This window comes from Parus major, chromosome 10, assembly GCF_001522545.3.
Source record: "Parus major isolate Abel chromosome 10, Parus_major1.1, whole genome shotgun sequence".
Classification (NCBI taxonomy): domain Eukaryota; kingdom Metazoa; phylum Chordata; class Aves; order Passeriformes; family Paridae; genus Parus; species Parus major.
The window spans coordinates 9588444-9605292 of NC_031779.1; the positions used below are offsets into that span (position 1 = coordinate 9588444).

At 40.4% G+C, this 16849-nt stretch overlaps 1 protein-coding gene across 4 annotated transcripts in view; it reads right to left on the reverse strand.

Annotated features, from left to right (window-relative positions):
• Nucleotides 1-209: 209 nt before the first annotated feature.
• The window catches only part of FBN1 (fibrillin 1), a 145577-nt gene continuing 128937 nt past the window's right edge, over nucleotides 210-16849 (reverse strand). Inside the window, exons 50-65 of one of the 4 annotated variants that reach the window (XM_019007901.2) lie at nucleotides 15888-16037; nucleotides 14457-14522; nucleotides 13664-13780; nucleotides 13192-13311; nucleotides 11429-11551; nucleotides 10878-11009; nucleotides 10156-10281; nucleotides 9392-9598; nucleotides 8671-8796; nucleotides 8333-8455; nucleotides 7449-7565; nucleotides 6549-6677; nucleotides 5614-5733; nucleotides 3418-3649; nucleotides 2211-2385; nucleotides 210-1488 (exon numbers count right to left, since the gene is read on the reverse strand). In XM_019007901.2, coding sequence (XP_018863446.1) covers nucleotides 1099-1488; nucleotides 2211-2385; nucleotides 3418-3649; nucleotides 5614-5733; nucleotides 6549-6677; nucleotides 7449-7565; nucleotides 8333-8455; nucleotides 8671-8796; nucleotides 9392-9598; nucleotides 10156-10281; nucleotides 10878-11009; nucleotides 11429-11551; nucleotides 13192-13311; nucleotides 13664-13780; nucleotides 14457-14522; nucleotides 15888-16037 — 2453 coding nt within the window. In that variant the 3' untranslated portion in view covers nucleotides 210-1098. The other 3 variants (XM_033517080.1, XM_033517079.1, XM_033517078.1) reach the window with 3 other exon arrangements.

Here is a 16849-nt window from a genome sequence, read left to right on the forward strand (position 1 = left end):
CAATAACTTGAGAGAGGTCCACTGCTGTTTACATTTGTGAAGGCTTCTGTACTTCTTCTGTTCTTCCATTGCATGAAGAGTGAACAACAGCTCCTTCAAGGAGGAATCACCTGGACACACAGTCAGATACAAAGACAACCCTACTGACAATGCCTAAAGTATAAGAATGCAGTTGATCACACTTTTAGCAAGAACACAAGGCCACAGAATAAACTAAAAAAAAAAACTGTTTTATTGTGACATTTATGACATTGAACCCTTGTTGATATGAATGACTATGGGTACTCTTGACATTTTACAATATGTCATGGTGTAGGATGGCACTGATTGTCATCTGACTTTTGAGAATGTTTAATGGTCCCTACTGACCTCAGTGCATTTTGGCAAGTCACAGAAATTTTATCATCAGGTTTGTGTATACAGTTAACAAGTAGTTGGTCTTATAAGCACCATTACAAACCCTCACATTAAGGGTATTATTAATCTAGTTTACAAATGCTTCATTGATAAAAATAGCATGATTACAGTATACACACACTTAATTTACATGTAATGTATTATAGGCATAACTGAGATAAACTACTGAGCTAACTTTGGTTGATTGAAGTATTTAGACTGAATAATGGCAATTTTGGCTTCTAAGTTGTGTAAATATTACAGTGCATTTATAAATCTAGGTTGAAAATTTACTAGCACCAAATGGATATCATAAATGGCTGACCTAGTAAGTTGTAGTTGGAGAAGCGAAGTTTAAGAATTACAAAAATAGAGCTGTCCATTAGTTGAAAGCACATTCTTGTACCTCTGCTGAAATGATGACGTGTCTCAGCATCAGTGGCCAACTTCCAAGGATAAAAGTCCCAGTTTTCAAGATTCAACATATCAAGGTAGCTCAGCTACACGTAAAAGCCTGAGAAAGTGGTAGTTTTGAGCTCACATATTCATCCTGTACCTTGTTTATGTAATAATATGATAGTGCTCGTTCATACAAATGTACTCATGTAAGATTGTACCTATGATATGGAGAATCTGATTGGGAGGAATATTCAGTCCTACCTATCTATCTTTGGTTTAATTATTTGGTCTTTGGTTGATGAATTAATGAAGCAATATCTGAATTTTCATTTTCAGGTTATCTCCCAGCTCACCACTGAGGTAGTCTTTGTCATGTTTTGCTTCAAGCTGGTTAAGTTCCTTCTTTTTATAGAGTGGAATACTACTGATTTGTAATGAATAATTTCCAGGCACTGGCTTCTTCTTTGTGAAATGAAGGTAACTTATCCCGTCCTTCTTATTGATTCTAAAGAAACCATCTTCATTTCCAGAGTCAATTAAATATCGGTTATGGTTTGTCAGTGTTGTGAGGGCAGGGAGCAGTTCCAGGATGCGATCTTTGTTGCTGAGATCCGAGATGTTGATAGAGAAGACCGCTGCTTTCTCAATATCCCAGCTGGCAAGACTGATTGGCGGCTCCAGCTCTTGCTGATCCTGCACAAGAAGAAAGGACATCAGTTGGCTTTGTCAGAGAGCATTTCACACATGCTTCTTGCCCAGGTCACTCATTACAAATCAGACAATTTTAAAAAAGAGGTTCTGTAATATCATCTGTCAAATCCACTCTTATGATTCTCCGGATGAAGTACAGAGTTTGTCACCACCCCTGTGTGGGTAAGAGGAGCCTGGGACTCATGATGGAAGTTTCTGTGCATGGGCCTTGCTGCCTGACAGATGAAGCCCCTCCATACTGGGAGCCTGTGACCAGCCTCCTGCAAAGAGAGCAAACAAAGCACACTCCTCTCTGCCAGGGGAGCTGCAGGCTGGGAGAACTAACTGTGAAGAAGAGCAGGGCCTGTGAGGGAGCCACAGCATTTCAGTGGGGACTTTTTGATTAGCAAGATTCATTTGGGTTAAGCGTGGAGCCAGGGCAGCCTGCAGGTGCAGCAGAGAGCTGGAAAAGCAGCCTCACCCTTCTCCTCTGACTGGGTGGTAATATTTCAGACAGCAGCACAAGCTGTAACATCTTCATTTGGAAAGCAAGGGAAGTTCTACGTCACTTCTGAGAAAAAAGCAATACCTGACATCCAAAACCAGCTTTGGTCTGCTTTAGGGTGTAGGTTTTTCCTGAGGGATTGTCTCTTGGCATACATCCTTCTGAATCCAGCTTTCACAAGATAGCCACAAACCTTTTCCCCCCAGAAAGGGTCAATTACCTCTGCTTGACTTGCAGTTTCATTAGTGCTCCTGCGCTTCCTTCCTCTCTTGGGATAGCCATTGATTTTACATTCATAACAAGCTTCTGGAGAGAGGGAGTTGTCATCTACTTCTCCACTGAGTGAAAGCTCTTGTCCTTGACCTCTGCCTAGCCCCACTCCAGAAACACAGTGTCTGAGGAAGGAAGAAATTCAAAATTAACTCCACCGAGACGTAGATCTTATCAAAAGCTGCATTTGGGGGGCTGTAAGTACAAATAATTAAGCAATTATGCTGCATTCATTTCCTAGGAAAAAATTCTGCTAAAGTCAACAGACAGAATTCTCACTGAATCACAATGAGGCCACTCTTTATTTCAAGAATCTGCTTTCATGGGTTTTTGCCCAAGAGAGACCTGCCAAAATTTAACAGTCTTAAAAACACAGGCTTAAGCTCTGCGTTGTTGTTAGCAATTTCTGATATCCAGCCTGGAACCCATTTAAAGAGACCAATTTTCAACAACTGCTGAAAAATCTGAAAAGTAAGGTCTTTCCTAATGCATCCCAAAGCTTTTAGTCACTTACAAAATGTAAACCACAATCTTTCTGCTTTCCATTTGGGTTGCTTGGTCCTATATGATGTACAGCCCTAACACACCCACTGGGGCAAGGAAAAAGTGGTTTTATTGATAAAATAGACATTTATTAAAAAAATATTGATTTGAAACACAGAAGAATATAGAACTTAAAATAACCTAAGAGCATGCAGAGTTGTTGTTCCAACCAGCAGGTGAAACCACTTGTATAATGTAATTTCTTTTTGCAGCTGGTAGGGGGTGTTATTATTAATGTTTGTTTTCTTCTTCTTTAAGGAGACAAGTGAATCACAGCAAGGAGTGCGAGCTCCCAAGTGCCAAGCTCAAAGGACTTGGCACGCTGCTGGGGTGTGCAGGAGAGGTGAAAGCAGAAGCTTAAAATTGAGGATAGAACCTGGTAACCCTGACCAAATTTCAGTTTCAAGTATTAAACCCCTCCCTTTCTATAGTAACCTTCCCCCTCCCCCCCAAAGTCTCCAAAATCAGTAGGTGCATCCAACTCTTGAGCACCTTCCCAATCTTATCTCTCTTTAATTGCTGACAATCCCCCTGGCTCTGCTGCACCACACTGCAAAGAAAGGAGTGGACTATGTCCCCTTGGTATCTGTTAGTTTAAAATGAGAATCCCTTACCCTTGTCCTATTCTGAAGTAACCAGGTGGACATCCACAGACGTAGCCACCTTCAGTGTTTGAACAACCATAACTGCATGGAGCTTGTGCAGAACCGCATTCATTGATATCTTGGCAACCTCCACTAAACTGCTCATACTGAAATCCAGTGGGGCACATACATTTATAGCTTCCCAAAGTATTGTGACAGGATGCTCCTCCACAAATGTGTGCACTGAGACATTCGTTTTCATCTGGAAAAGAAGAAGACGTTAACTTTTACCCAGGTACAGTCCAGCCTAGCCCTCGTACAGGTCATGCTTGGCTGAATGTCACCTCAGATGGACACAAACAACTGGGCTTGTCCTCCCCCTTAGCTGGGGCAGTGGATCTCTCTCCCTGAGAGTTGACTACAGCACACAACAACAGCACTGGGGCTACTCTACAGAAGATGTTTCATGACATGTCAGCTCATGCTCTGGACAGCAGAGAAACAGAGAAGACAGATTTTCTTCCCAGAAATAACTGAGAAGAATAAAACTTCGTACAGCCAACAATCTGGTCAAGTAATCCCTTGTTCACAGTGCTATTCAACATTAAAGGAAAAAGAGTAAGGAATCAAGCTCTGACACTTTTTCCAGGCATTGAAAATTCCTCCCTACATACTTATATTTAAAAATTAGACATAGTAAGATCCGGGAAGTAGTAAAGTAAAACTAAAAGCAGCTGTAGATACAAAAGACCGCTATATTCTGAACCAGTGCTTTTCTAAACTTCCTAAGGGTGGCACTGTAGGAATTCGAGGTCAGTTCAGGCTTACTTACTGAAAATGGCTGCTTTTTGAAATGAACCTGGTCTGAGTTTTGATATCTGATGTGGCAAACAGCTTCAAAAAGTTCTGAATATTATTGTTCTCCGTTTTCTGTGATGCATATGTACATTGTGAGTGTGTGCACACATAAGAAACTCCATTTGGGAAGTACAGAGCAGCATCTCTGACCTCAACATCCAGGTTATGGGGAAATAAGTAATAAGTCAGACCATTATTGTCTTTTTCCTAACAATGTGGCTCTTTGTTCTTTGTTTAAAAGCAATGTCTTTGCTTCTTGCAGTCTGATTCATGATGTGGTGTACTGTGGAAGTGCCTGGGCAGGGGATGCAGTCACAGACAGCACAAGATATGGGAGGAACCAAAGCATTCTTCAGTGATTATCTAAATGTGTTGCAGCAACATAAAAAATCCCTGAACGATTCATTAAATAGGCTAAAAAAGACACAAACTGTTTGCAGAGTTGGGATTGCCAAGGAATATGAAGGAATTGTCACGGAAAAACCTAGTACATGGATTCTTCCCCTGTGGTACACCCAGGAGATCCAGATAAATATCTTAAGAATATATAGTTAAAGACAGTACAATGTGAACATGTGGAGACCACAAGGTATTAAAACCTGGGGCTGAATCGTGTGTTCCCAGAGCCTGTAAGGGTTTGCCATTAACAGAACGATGTTTTAGTGTTTATCACACCTCACAGCAACCATACCAACATCACAGATGCTTGTTTAGGCCACAGGAAGTTACTGTACCAAAAGCAAATATGCTCACTTCACCATGCTCCACAGCAGCAAGAAAAAGGGGACACTAGTGAGATCAACTCCCATGTTTTGGGTGAGTGTTGGGAAAAAAAAATATGAAGGAAAAAAAAAAAAGTTTTGAGACCCTCAGACTCTGCTCAAGCACCTTCCTGTAGGTGTTGTAAGAATGACAAAAGCACAGATCAAGTAGGATTTTAATGGAATTTGAAATGCTTGGGGCCAGAAGTTGAATCCAAAGTTGTAGTTCTGAGAGTGCCAGGCTCAATCCACCATCCACTCTTAGGTCCTTTGTCCAAGCAGAGACTGTTGCAGAGCTAAATAAGATTTCCTTTGTTCAGACCACAAAATACATGAGTAACACAAGTTTCCTCAAAGTCAATACAACCTCTAGCACCCTCAAGGAGAGTTTTGTGCTTAAACACTTCTTGAACCAGGACATGGGCTACTGTGTGCTTCACACCCACTCTGCCTTCGCAGGAAACCACACTTGTAATGAAACTCTGCCGAACTTAGCAAATTATAATCAGAAAAAGTAAGTATGGAAAACTGCACTATTGCCCTTCACTTCTTGCTGCTAACAAAAGTAGTATGCATTTTAAGGTATGAATTTACAAAAGTCACTTGCCAACACATTGGTTCCACTGGTAATGCTGGAGGTATCCTTGTGGGCAGCTGCACCTGTATCCTCCTATTATATTTTGGCAGCCGTGCTGACACCGGTGGTTGCCATCACATTCATCAACATCTAGAAGGGTGAAACACACTCTGAGTTTTGGGAGAGAAGCTCAAATTATGCTATATTTGGAAAACATGTTTCAAATAATCATATACATTCATTTATCATACATATGAGTATATTTCAGGATCTTCCAAAAACCTAACCACTTTGGGGCCTTCGGGTTTGAATTTGTGGCTCCATAGCAAGTAATATAGGGTTGAAAACCATGGAAAGCCCTCACATTCAGCAAAAATTTTCAGTTTTTGCATTCTGCTCTGGAGCAGACAGCAGAAAGCCATTTGTATATGGGATTCCTAATGCCTTCCTAAGAGTCCCAGCTCCACAGCAAACCGACCCTTGCATCTACCCAGGCATCCAATACAAAAATCCCAGGATATCTCTTTTCAAAACAACCCAAACTCAATCCCAGGAGAAGGCTCTAAGGACCCAGAGGAATAATTCTACAGCCCTTGAACTCTCTCTTTAGCAGGTCTCCTTGGAGATGCAAGACTTCCTGTCCTTGATGAATCCCTCAGAAATCCATGCAGGATTCAAAAGAGGTTCACTGAACTTACAACACTTAAACTAAAACAGGCTATGTCTCCTCAGAAAATATCTGTCCAGCTCTTTAAAATCCCACAATATATCCAATTTTTCTGGCCCATGGAGAGAAATAGTGCTTTGTTGCTAAATTTCTGTACTCTCCCTCGCTTCAACCTACACATGCTTGCTTCTGTAGATTTTGGTGCTTACTCCACAGGTCCTTCCCTGGGTGACAGTATGGCTGAAAGAAGATTCAGAAGCAAGAGAAGGCCAAGTTAAACACACTGGGTTGTACCCACCTTCACAGCTCTGGCCAGTTTGATCAAGTGAGAAGCCACGTTGACACTCACAAACAAAACTTCCTGGTGTATTCTGGCAAATGCCCTTTGCCCCACAAATATTGATCTCTGTAGCACACTCGTTGTTGTCTGAGGGAAACCAAAGCTCAGTGTTAGTCTGCAGTTGTCATTTCAAAGCTGATGTTTTGGCCATGCTTGTGATGGAAGGGCTGTGGCAGGAGGTAAAGGCACATCAGTAACACAGGTGTCTCACCGCCCTCCCAGGTTCTCACTTTCCATTACAGGACAGTTCTCACTGCCTTCTTTTGAATTTGGAAACACAAAAGTAATAGAAAGGGAAACTTTCTTTTCTTCACCAAAAATAAGGCGTTTGATGCTTTGGTGTCCAAACACCTCCAAATTCATACCAATACAATGGGATCATCAAACTGACAAAGAAACAGGATCCAGTTTGCAGAGTAGAAAGTGTGCTTTGCAGGAGGAAACAATTTAGTTTAACATTTCCATGTACCCCATGGGTACGTGTTCAGAGGACAACTGCAGAAATGTGTATTTCACAGCTGTTTCAAGAAGCCTTGACATGATCTCAATGAGCTACAAAAAGAGAAAATATTAGAACTATTTTTTTGCTCAATATCTTAGAAAGAGTAGTGCCAGAATTACAAAGTGTATTTTTACTGGCTGGTTCTTGCAAGTGTAAAATTCAAAGACAGATTATGAAAGCAAGGGAAGGTAGGACGAAGGGGCCTCTTTGCATCTCTGGTGGGATTAGGATCAGAATCTGGCCTATGTTTCCATTTGGTTCCTCAAAAATATGATTTTACCTCCTTGCTATTTTGCTTCTGGATTAAGTGTCAATAATAAATCCCAAATATGTGTCTACCTTCCCCCATCACCTACCAATGCAGGCTGTATGGTGCTGGGTGAATCCAGGAGGACATTTGCAAGTGAATCCCCCAATAGTGTTGACACAAAGGAACTGGCAATTGTGCTGCTTTGTTGCACATTCATCAAGATCTAAAAAAATCAAGAAAACTTCTTTCAGTTATGTTCCCTGGACTCAGAAAGAAGTGATTACAAATAAATAACAGCAAATAAAGCCTTCTGAATTTACATCTCACTTTCCACGCTGGTTTCCAGTTCCTCTTACATGAAGCCCCACATTTAATGAATGAGACTTTGGAGCTACACAGTGTCCATGCTGACACTGAATTGCAGACACCATTCTCATCTGTCTGAAAGTTGCTGTGACATAATAAATGTCTGCTCAGCCAATAAATGGGAAGTCACCATCTTCATGAGATCTGGCAGACTGGAAAATGGCCTTGCACTGAAGCACAATATTACTCCAAAAGAAATATTAAAATGCTAACAACAAAGTACACGATCATTCTCCATGCCAAATTTGGAATTTTTGTTGATGTTGAGCAATGCAGTGCAAACTATGGTCATCTTTGCATCCAATAAGATTCATTTACCATTGAATAATATGGCTTAAACCAACAGGCTTACCAAAATAAGAACAATCATGTATATTATTAATTACAAAATCTTTTAAGATCAGCTTCCATCAACCTGCAAAAACACCTGTTGATCTGTTGTTCATCCAAATTACCAAGGAATTAACTGAAATATCAGCTCCACCTTGTGCAGGCCACTTCCACTGTCTTTAGTGGAAACACTCACACAAATCAAGGAGACAGATTTGCACCATTTAAATGTCCTTGCAATTGTTTTTGCCCGTGAAAACAGTTTGTGCAATAAATTATTTTCTTGATTTTTACCTTTGCAGCTTCTCCCATCTTCTTGCAGGATGTATCCTTTTGGACATGAGCACTGGTAGCTCCCCTCTGTGTTTTTGCAGATGAAATTGCAAGGTTTTGGAGATTCATTGCATTCATTCAGATCTACAAGAAGCAAAACCAGATACCTCAGTGCTGATAATCAAGGTCTGTGATAATGTCTCACAAAATGTTCAGGATAGATCAGAAGGAAATACAAATTCCCAAAGCATTAACAAGCGACATTTTATTTTCTCATTTTTCAAAATTTTTCTATTTCCTTCTTCAAGTCCTCTCTTAGTAATAAACTTTATATACAAACACCACAATGGAAAACTTACCAATGCAAAGAGTGCCAGTGACATCTGTGGTATAGCCCAGATTGCAAAGACAGTGATAAGTTCCTCTCTCATTGATGCATTCCCCATTGCGGCAGACATCATGAATAACCTTGCACTCATCAATATCTGCAATTAAACATGGGTTAGTTCTCAATGGAACAAAACTGATTTTGTATAGCTTCAACAGATTCTAGTGACCAAACACAGAGAAATCCACACCATACATAAAATAATTACATAAAATAGTGAAATAGTGCACAGATTTAAGGAGAAATCGTAAATGGTAAAATACAGAATGAAATATTAACCTAACTTTCTTATGCAATGAACAAGCTGCAAGTGCAAGAGAACAACTGGAGCTGATTATGTATCAGCCTTCACAAATCAAATATCACTTTGCCTTCATGTACACAAATAGCTCTCAACCTGTGCCTGCAACACACTCAAATGTGAAAATGTAAATTCCCATTTAAGTGCATGTCAGTCAACCAGGACATAGAGCAAGTATCTGCCAAGATGAGATGGGTGCTTCATCTTCCAGGGCCTTTGGCTGTGCACTTTCCTCCCAAAGGACTATACTCAGTCAACATGAAAAATCTCAGAAAATTTCAGCTGATATCCAAAACATTTAGGACATTACAGCATTCAAATATGCAAAAAGAGAGTTTATACTTTATTCCTTAATTTGGCACTGTCTAAGAGATCATTTAATGAAAAATACCTGCTCCACTGGATGTGTATCCTCGGCCATGAGGGCAAAGCTTCTTGAAGGCCACGGTGCCTGGGAAGGGACAGACCTCACAATTCTGCCCCCAGCCTCGGCCACCGTCACAGCAGCATTCAGACTTGGTGACAGCGTTCCTGTTGCTCGATCCGATTTGACACATACTTTGTAAGACTTCAGTGAAGCAGTAGCCCTCCCTGTTGTCTGGAAGACAAATTGTGCATCACAGAGTACCCTAACAGTGAATTCCACAGGATCATGAGATGTTGGGAATGTAGTCAGAAATATAACAGAAAGGGCATACTTCACCCTGAGATTGTGGAACTGAGAGCGAGAGACTACAGCAGTAAGAACGAGAGAATGACATCTAAGGGAAACAAAGACAAGAAACTTAGCAAAAGGTGGGTGACAAGAAGTATATGAAGAAATATGCTTTTAAAACTGTATGTTTCTGTTTGAACCCAGAGAAAAAGACTGGATTGAAAATTAGGACCGTAGAAATGTCGGGGCAGCTCCTGGCTGACTGAAACCATGGAACAGGCAGCTTTCGTAGCAAGTCACCCCAGCTGGACTGACTGAGGCAGGGATATGGTGAGCATGGGAAGAAGGAACTTGCAAGAGGACATCTACATACAAAGACCCCTTCCCAAAGGCATGTAAATTCAAGAGTGTGTTTTCTCACCATACATTTCTAAGTTTAATTTCAGCCCTCATTGCTGCTATGCAAGTGACAACTCATTCAGGTGTAAATTGGGACTTACCAAGGCACTCGTCCTGGGTGTCGCTGACTGTGAATCCCTCGTTGCACTCACACCTGTAACTCCCCACTGTGTTCACACAACGGCCATTCTCACAGAGCCCAGGTTTGGTCTGACATTCATTCTCATCTGCATTTTTGAAATTTTATGACAAAAATTAGATTAATGTAGGTAAGAGGTTGGTATGGAACTCTTATGCTGTGCATTCTGCCTGGTTAAGCTTCAATCTTTTTCTTTTTCTTATATTTTAAAGTTCCTTTTTTTCATTTTTCAGAGGAACTGAAGGTCATCTAGCTTAGAATTTTTATATATATTATATCTGCAGTACATTCCTCACTGGCTTTCAAAATTTTTCATAGTTACAACTGTACTTCTGAATGCCATCCAAGGTTTAAAAAAAAATTGTATCTATTCTCAGTCATGCTAGCAGAGATTAAAAAAGCCTACAGCAACCAACCCAAATCCTCACCTTCTTCCCTCAGAGCATTCAGCAGCAGCAGTACAAACTGATTGTAAAGACACCTACACTCAGATTTTCTACTTATTGCCCACAGATGTGTACCCCTGAACAGCAAAACCAAGTGTGCACACCACCAACAGATCCTTTACACAAGTAGTTGTGCAATTCTGCCCCTGAGTTTCTTAACACTCTGTTAAATCCAAAATTTTTAGCTCTGCTGAGGAACTGTGTATTTCAAGAGCTTCAACACTTCAGTGTCACTTACCTATACAGCCTTCCCCGTCTGGTCTGCGCTGATAACCAGGCCCACAGATACACATGTAGGTGCCAATTAGGTTTTTGCATTCCATCTGTTTAGAGTCACAGTCATGAATTCCTTCTTCACACTCATTCTGATCTAAAACACAAGGTTTAGACTTTATTATATAGAGACATGATCCTGGAAATTCACAATAGTAAATTCTGACTTTGGAATCTCAATCATAATCAAACCCTACACGTATTTATTGTTCTAAACTAACCATAAAATATACTAGCCTTGAGCAAATTGATTTCTCCCAAATGCCCATTTTTAGGGCAAGACAAAACCACATCATCTGACATGACCTCACTTCAGGCAGATGTATAAATTTACTGGCAGGACAGACCTAGTACAATCAAGTGCATAATGAAAACCATAGAATTTCATCCCATCATCTGACTCAGTTACTTCCTGGGATTAAAACTCTTGCCCAATAGTGCTGTAAGTCAGAGCCCTGCCCCTGCAGGAACTGAAATCACTATCTCATAGCTGTGAGAGTCTGGTAGGAGCTTTACCTCTGCACATTCTCCGGTCCTCCCGCAGAACGTACCCCCCGGGGCACTTGCACTCGTAGGATCCAAACGTGTTCACACAGCGGAAAGCGCAGAGCAGAGGGTTCTGAATGCACTCATTGACATCTGGATTTGGAATGGCAAAGACCATGGGGAAAGGGAAACACTTATGTAAAACTCAGCAGACTTGAGTGCACAGGTTTTAGGTACAGGCAATACCCCAGATCCCAGTTTACTGAGGACTAGATTTTAATAGCTGGGGACCCTTGGTTCTAGTCTTCATGGAGAAGTCATCTGTGGAGAAGCAGGCACCAGAAATGCCAGGATGTTTGCACAGCTACCTGAAGTTTCTATAAGTTCAATAGTAAGCAGCCAATGGAAATAATTTCCAGATCCATGCTGCCAAAATACTTGCTCAATTAAAACTCTATCTTTTCCACACCTAGGTTCGTTTTTTGTTTGTTTTTTTTTTTATTGGTTATTTAAATTCTACATTCACTAATTCAGCTTCTTCATAAACTGAATTCCATAAAATTATATCCTTACTAGAAATATTATTTTGAAGTGCATTTACATACAGCCTGGATCACTTGAGTAATTACTGCTATATAATGATGTTTATGCACTCTGCTAGCTCCTCCTCTGCAATTTGAGCTTTTGCCCAAATTCCACAGGGAAGTGAATGAAGCTCTAACTATATGTAAAAATAATGCAATCTGATGCAAAAATAGAAGCATTCTTTTGCATGGGCTTGCAAAGAAATAGATTGTGGCAGATAATTTAGGAACAACTGTGTCAAGTCAGGGGACAGTGTCAGAACGTCCTAGGACATTCTCCTCTCCCTGGTTGTAACAGAAGGAGATGAATATTAAAAACCTCATACCATGTATTGCAGGGATCTTTCCCCTGATACAGCCTCTCAGTTTAAGGACTTCCACAGCCAAAAGCCACAACCAAACTATCAAGTTTAATTTCCACTGATAGATTCCCACACAAATTTGTATCATCTCTTTCTGAGTTAATTTATACTTGTGGCCTCACTAATATTCTGCAGCAAAGGGTTCCACAACTTAAATAAGTACCATGCATATAATAATGTTTGCTTTGGTTTGTTTAACAAGGTCCCTCTATTTTTGGTACTTTTACCACTTGTGGCTTTATAAAATCATATATCTCTTTAACCACATTTTCCACACTGAAAAATTCTCATTTATTTTCTGAGTGTCCCTTCTATACCTCTGATCTTCCTTACTTCTCTTTGGCCATTTTAAAATTTTAATTTTTGAAGTGGGACACCAAAGCATGAAAAATATTCAACCTAGGGGTACCATGGTAATTGTTGAGTACTGTATTTGTATTTTCTTGTTCCCTGTTTCTTCCCTAACTCATTCAAGCAGCCCATTTCCTATCTTCATCATCCACAGTGAGTCTCTTCACTCAAGGAGGCAGGCAAAAACCATACACACAGTAAGCAGCACTTATGGGAACTATTCTGAAGAGACTGCACCCCAACATGCTCCTCTCTGGGCAGTCCCTTAGTAGATACCACCTGAAAGTCTCTCCACCCCAGCTCCAGTAAGAAAAACATACTGCAGTGCAAGGTGGATATGGGGAGGAGGAGCCCATTTTCCCATTTCAGATAAAGAGGTATTGTTCCAAGTGTCCATATTTTAGTTTTAAAGCTGCTTTACTCCCCTCAGCTGTTTTCAAAATTAGGGAACACAATTACAACAGTCCTTACTCTTACTCCAACATGGGAGTCTCACCTTCACAGGTCATCATTGGCCCAGGCTCAAATCCTTCTACACAGGTGCATTCAAAACCTCCTATCACATTCCTGCAAGTTCCATTTCCACAAGGGTTTCCAACAGCACATTCATCGGTGTCTGCAAGCAGTTAGACCAAGGCAAGAATACATGGTTATACTCAAACAAAATGATAAAAAATCTATGCTGTTGATGTACAACCAGAAAAATAGAAAACACAAGAACTCAAAGTACTGAACTAGAGCCACAGACTCCTAGAATAATTTGGGATTGCTAGAAGTTATCTGGGTCAAACACAGCCAGAGCAGGGCCACCTGGAGCAGATTGCTCAGGCCCTGCCCTGGTAGGTTTTAAGCACTAGCAGGGATGAGGACTCCACAATGTTACAATAAAACAACCCCACTGCTCCTTAATGCCATAGTTAGCAGCTCAGGAGAATCTTTAAAATGGAAGCTGGAACAGCTACACTTACCCACACATTCTGCTCCTTGTAGGATGTAACCATAAGGACATTCACAACGGAAGGACCCATCTGTGTTGATACACTGCCCAAATTTACAGTTATCAGGATCAAGGCACTCATCCACATCTTAACCAGAAATAAAAACAACACAGTAAGTGTGACTGGCTTCATGTGCTTTCAGACTTCTTGCAAAGAACAAGTGTTCTGGCAAGAAATATTTCTGAGATCACAAAAAACACGAATATTTAAATTCTGACATATTAGGATTAGGGCACAGAATTTGTTTTGCAGGCCAACTTTCAGAATGCAGAAAAGAAACTAATTCTAAATGTCAGATATAAACCTCTCTGACGGGGGCTACAGGGAGAGCAGCAGATATGAAAAGCAGTAGTCATCCAGTGCTCCTTAAATGCAAACTTTTGCCAATAAGGCTGAAGTGCTGTTTGTCTTGGGAGAGAACAGAATGTACTGAAGGGATCTGGGAAACTGTGGTTTGCACTTCTGGAGGATTAAAACCATTTACTGTAAACAGGCTACACATATTGTATAAGAAAAGGCAAGTATGCTACGTGACATTAGATCCATTCTCTAGATTCTACATAAGTTTCCTAGCCCTAAAAGAAGTTTAATTTCTGATACTTGATATATTCAAGCTGGAATCTGAAATGACTGAAAAACTGGGGAAGATAAAAAGTATAGAAGTTTCCACAATTAATGGCTTTGGAAAATAGTTGCAGAGGTGTTATTCTCAATTGAAATGGAGAATGGCTTATGGGTGAAAAAGGGACACTGATGCACTTACCCAGCCTTGCATCACCAGGTCCAACAAGGATGCCAATTCCAAATGGACAAATCTGTCTGAATGCCTCTGAAAACAAAACCATAAAAAATCAAACCATATGTTAAATTTTTTCTTGGCAATCAGCATTCCACACAAATTACACGTAACCACTGCTACCAGTTCATCCTCCTCATCTTCAGGTCCAGAAAAAAAGTATGTAAATGTATAAACTTATTTTATATTCATGCAAAAACTGTATGTTTACTTTACATTTCATCTTCCTGCATGCATATGTATGAAACCCTGTGAATAATTAGCAGTATTTAACCTCCTTAAGAAACAAACTAATGCAGCTTCTATTTTAGAAGTATCAGTAGTAGTGACTGTTTTTTTTTTGTTGTAAAAGTAAAATTTCCTACAGTTTTTGAAGAAGACATAATTTAATCCAGATTCAGCTATCTTAAAGCAATTTCTTTTCTAAAAGATGAGAAAAAGGGCCTTGATATCCTTTGGGAGAGTTTGGACTGTGAAAAATACATGTGCTGACACTTCAAGGAAACGCTGCAACGTAAGCTGTGCTTTTCAACTGACTTTGGTTCACATGGTCCATGTCAATGGAATGAAACATGCACAGGCAATAGGCCTAGGAGGAATATTGCAACTGGCACCTCTAATTCTCTTTTCTAACCTCGGCTTTGGTGAGGATTTTCTGCAAAACATCTACATGACTAATGAATGAAAAGAACTGCAATCATGTATTGCTGAAACCAGTGATGCTGTTAACCGCATTTGTCAGCACGAATTAAAGTCCGTTCAGCAAATTGCACCATGATGCTACAGAGGCCTATTGAGTTGCTTGATGTCAAGTTACTCAGTCTTAAAAAGGATACTTACAAAGAAATGTGTTTCTTTAGCAATGGTCCAGGCAGGTTTTTCTTCCTCAAGGCCTGCATTTTGCTACTCCCTGCTATTTTTGCAAGTCATTCACATTGGTAAGATCATAAATTTACATTTTCTTAATAACAAAATTCAGATGCAGATCTAGTTTAACTGTTTGGGATTTTATTTTAATTTGACTTCATGTTTATGGCACCTCTTCCTGTACCTATTTTCAATTAGAAGAACTCCATTTTTGTCTTGCAGCAATTGCTGCTGAGATCCTATCAAGAACCTAGTTGCTCCTTTCCACTTTCTGTATGTGATAGCCCCACAACAAAATACCCAGAACCTAAACAATGTAATAAGTCTATAAGCAAAGAAGGAATATGTTTGATATCTGACTATCTAGGGGACATGTTTTTTAGACTGCAATGGCATCTACTTTACGGAGACCTATGACAATTACTAGGGTTAAACACCTTTAGAAAATTATTTTTCAAAATTCCTTCTAATAAGAATTGCAATCTACTTTCAGTTCTGACAGGCAGTATGGTAAACTAGTCAATAACCCACCATCTGCTTCCTCTGGGCACAGTTCACAGGGATCTCCCCATCCCTGCCCCTTTAAGGCACAGCAACACTCTTGTTTGGAGTGGTTTCGGGACTTCGGCACAGAACACTTTCCATCTTCAAACTTGGTAAAGCAGTAGCTCACTCTCAGATCTGCACAGAGAAAAAGCTTGTTATGAGCAGTTAGGGTAACCTTGGCACAATTTTCACTTGGAGTTGTTAACTGCAAAATTACAGGATACCCACCACCAAAACACACAACTTCCATCTAGCTCTGTTAATCACCATTGTTTCTGACTGTGGAAGATTTGAATAAGGAGGGAAGCTCCCTACCTCGGTAAAGAAAATCTATAGGACAGTTTCCTACTTCAGTCATAGAAAAGCAAGGGTTTTTCTCTTTGGTCCAGCAGAAATGGGAGGTCAGTACTGTCCTATTATCCTCACTCCTCTTTGAAAAAAAATTAATATTGCCTCATGAATTTATATTACAAGTAAGAATCACTCAAGTCAAGAGATTTTCATCAAACTTGCAATGACAATATTGTGTAGTGCTAAAATGAGAGGCAATTTTCAACAGCCCTTTCCTTCCTCATTCTTCCGGAGGTACACACAAACAAAGCAAACCCTCCCTGTGGCACTACATTTTATTCCCTGAAGCTGGGTAACCAGGATGCTGGACAGAGCTGAGATCACAGACCACAAGCATCCAGCAGGCAGGGAGCTGGCAGCTCTCTGTGCTGGCAGGGGGACAGCAGCAGGGCAGTTATGGAAGCAGCTGCTCCTCCAGTTTTCCGGCTGCAGCATCAATGCTGGGCAACGTCCAAGTTTTAACAAAGTCCTAGGTAATGGGAAGTTTTAAACAAAACTTTGTTTGGCCTGAGATACTTGAAAAAAGAACAGACCTCTTTAGGGCATGGAGAGAAGCCCTTTTAAAGTTCATACACAAGCGTGCACTTTCCCTCTGA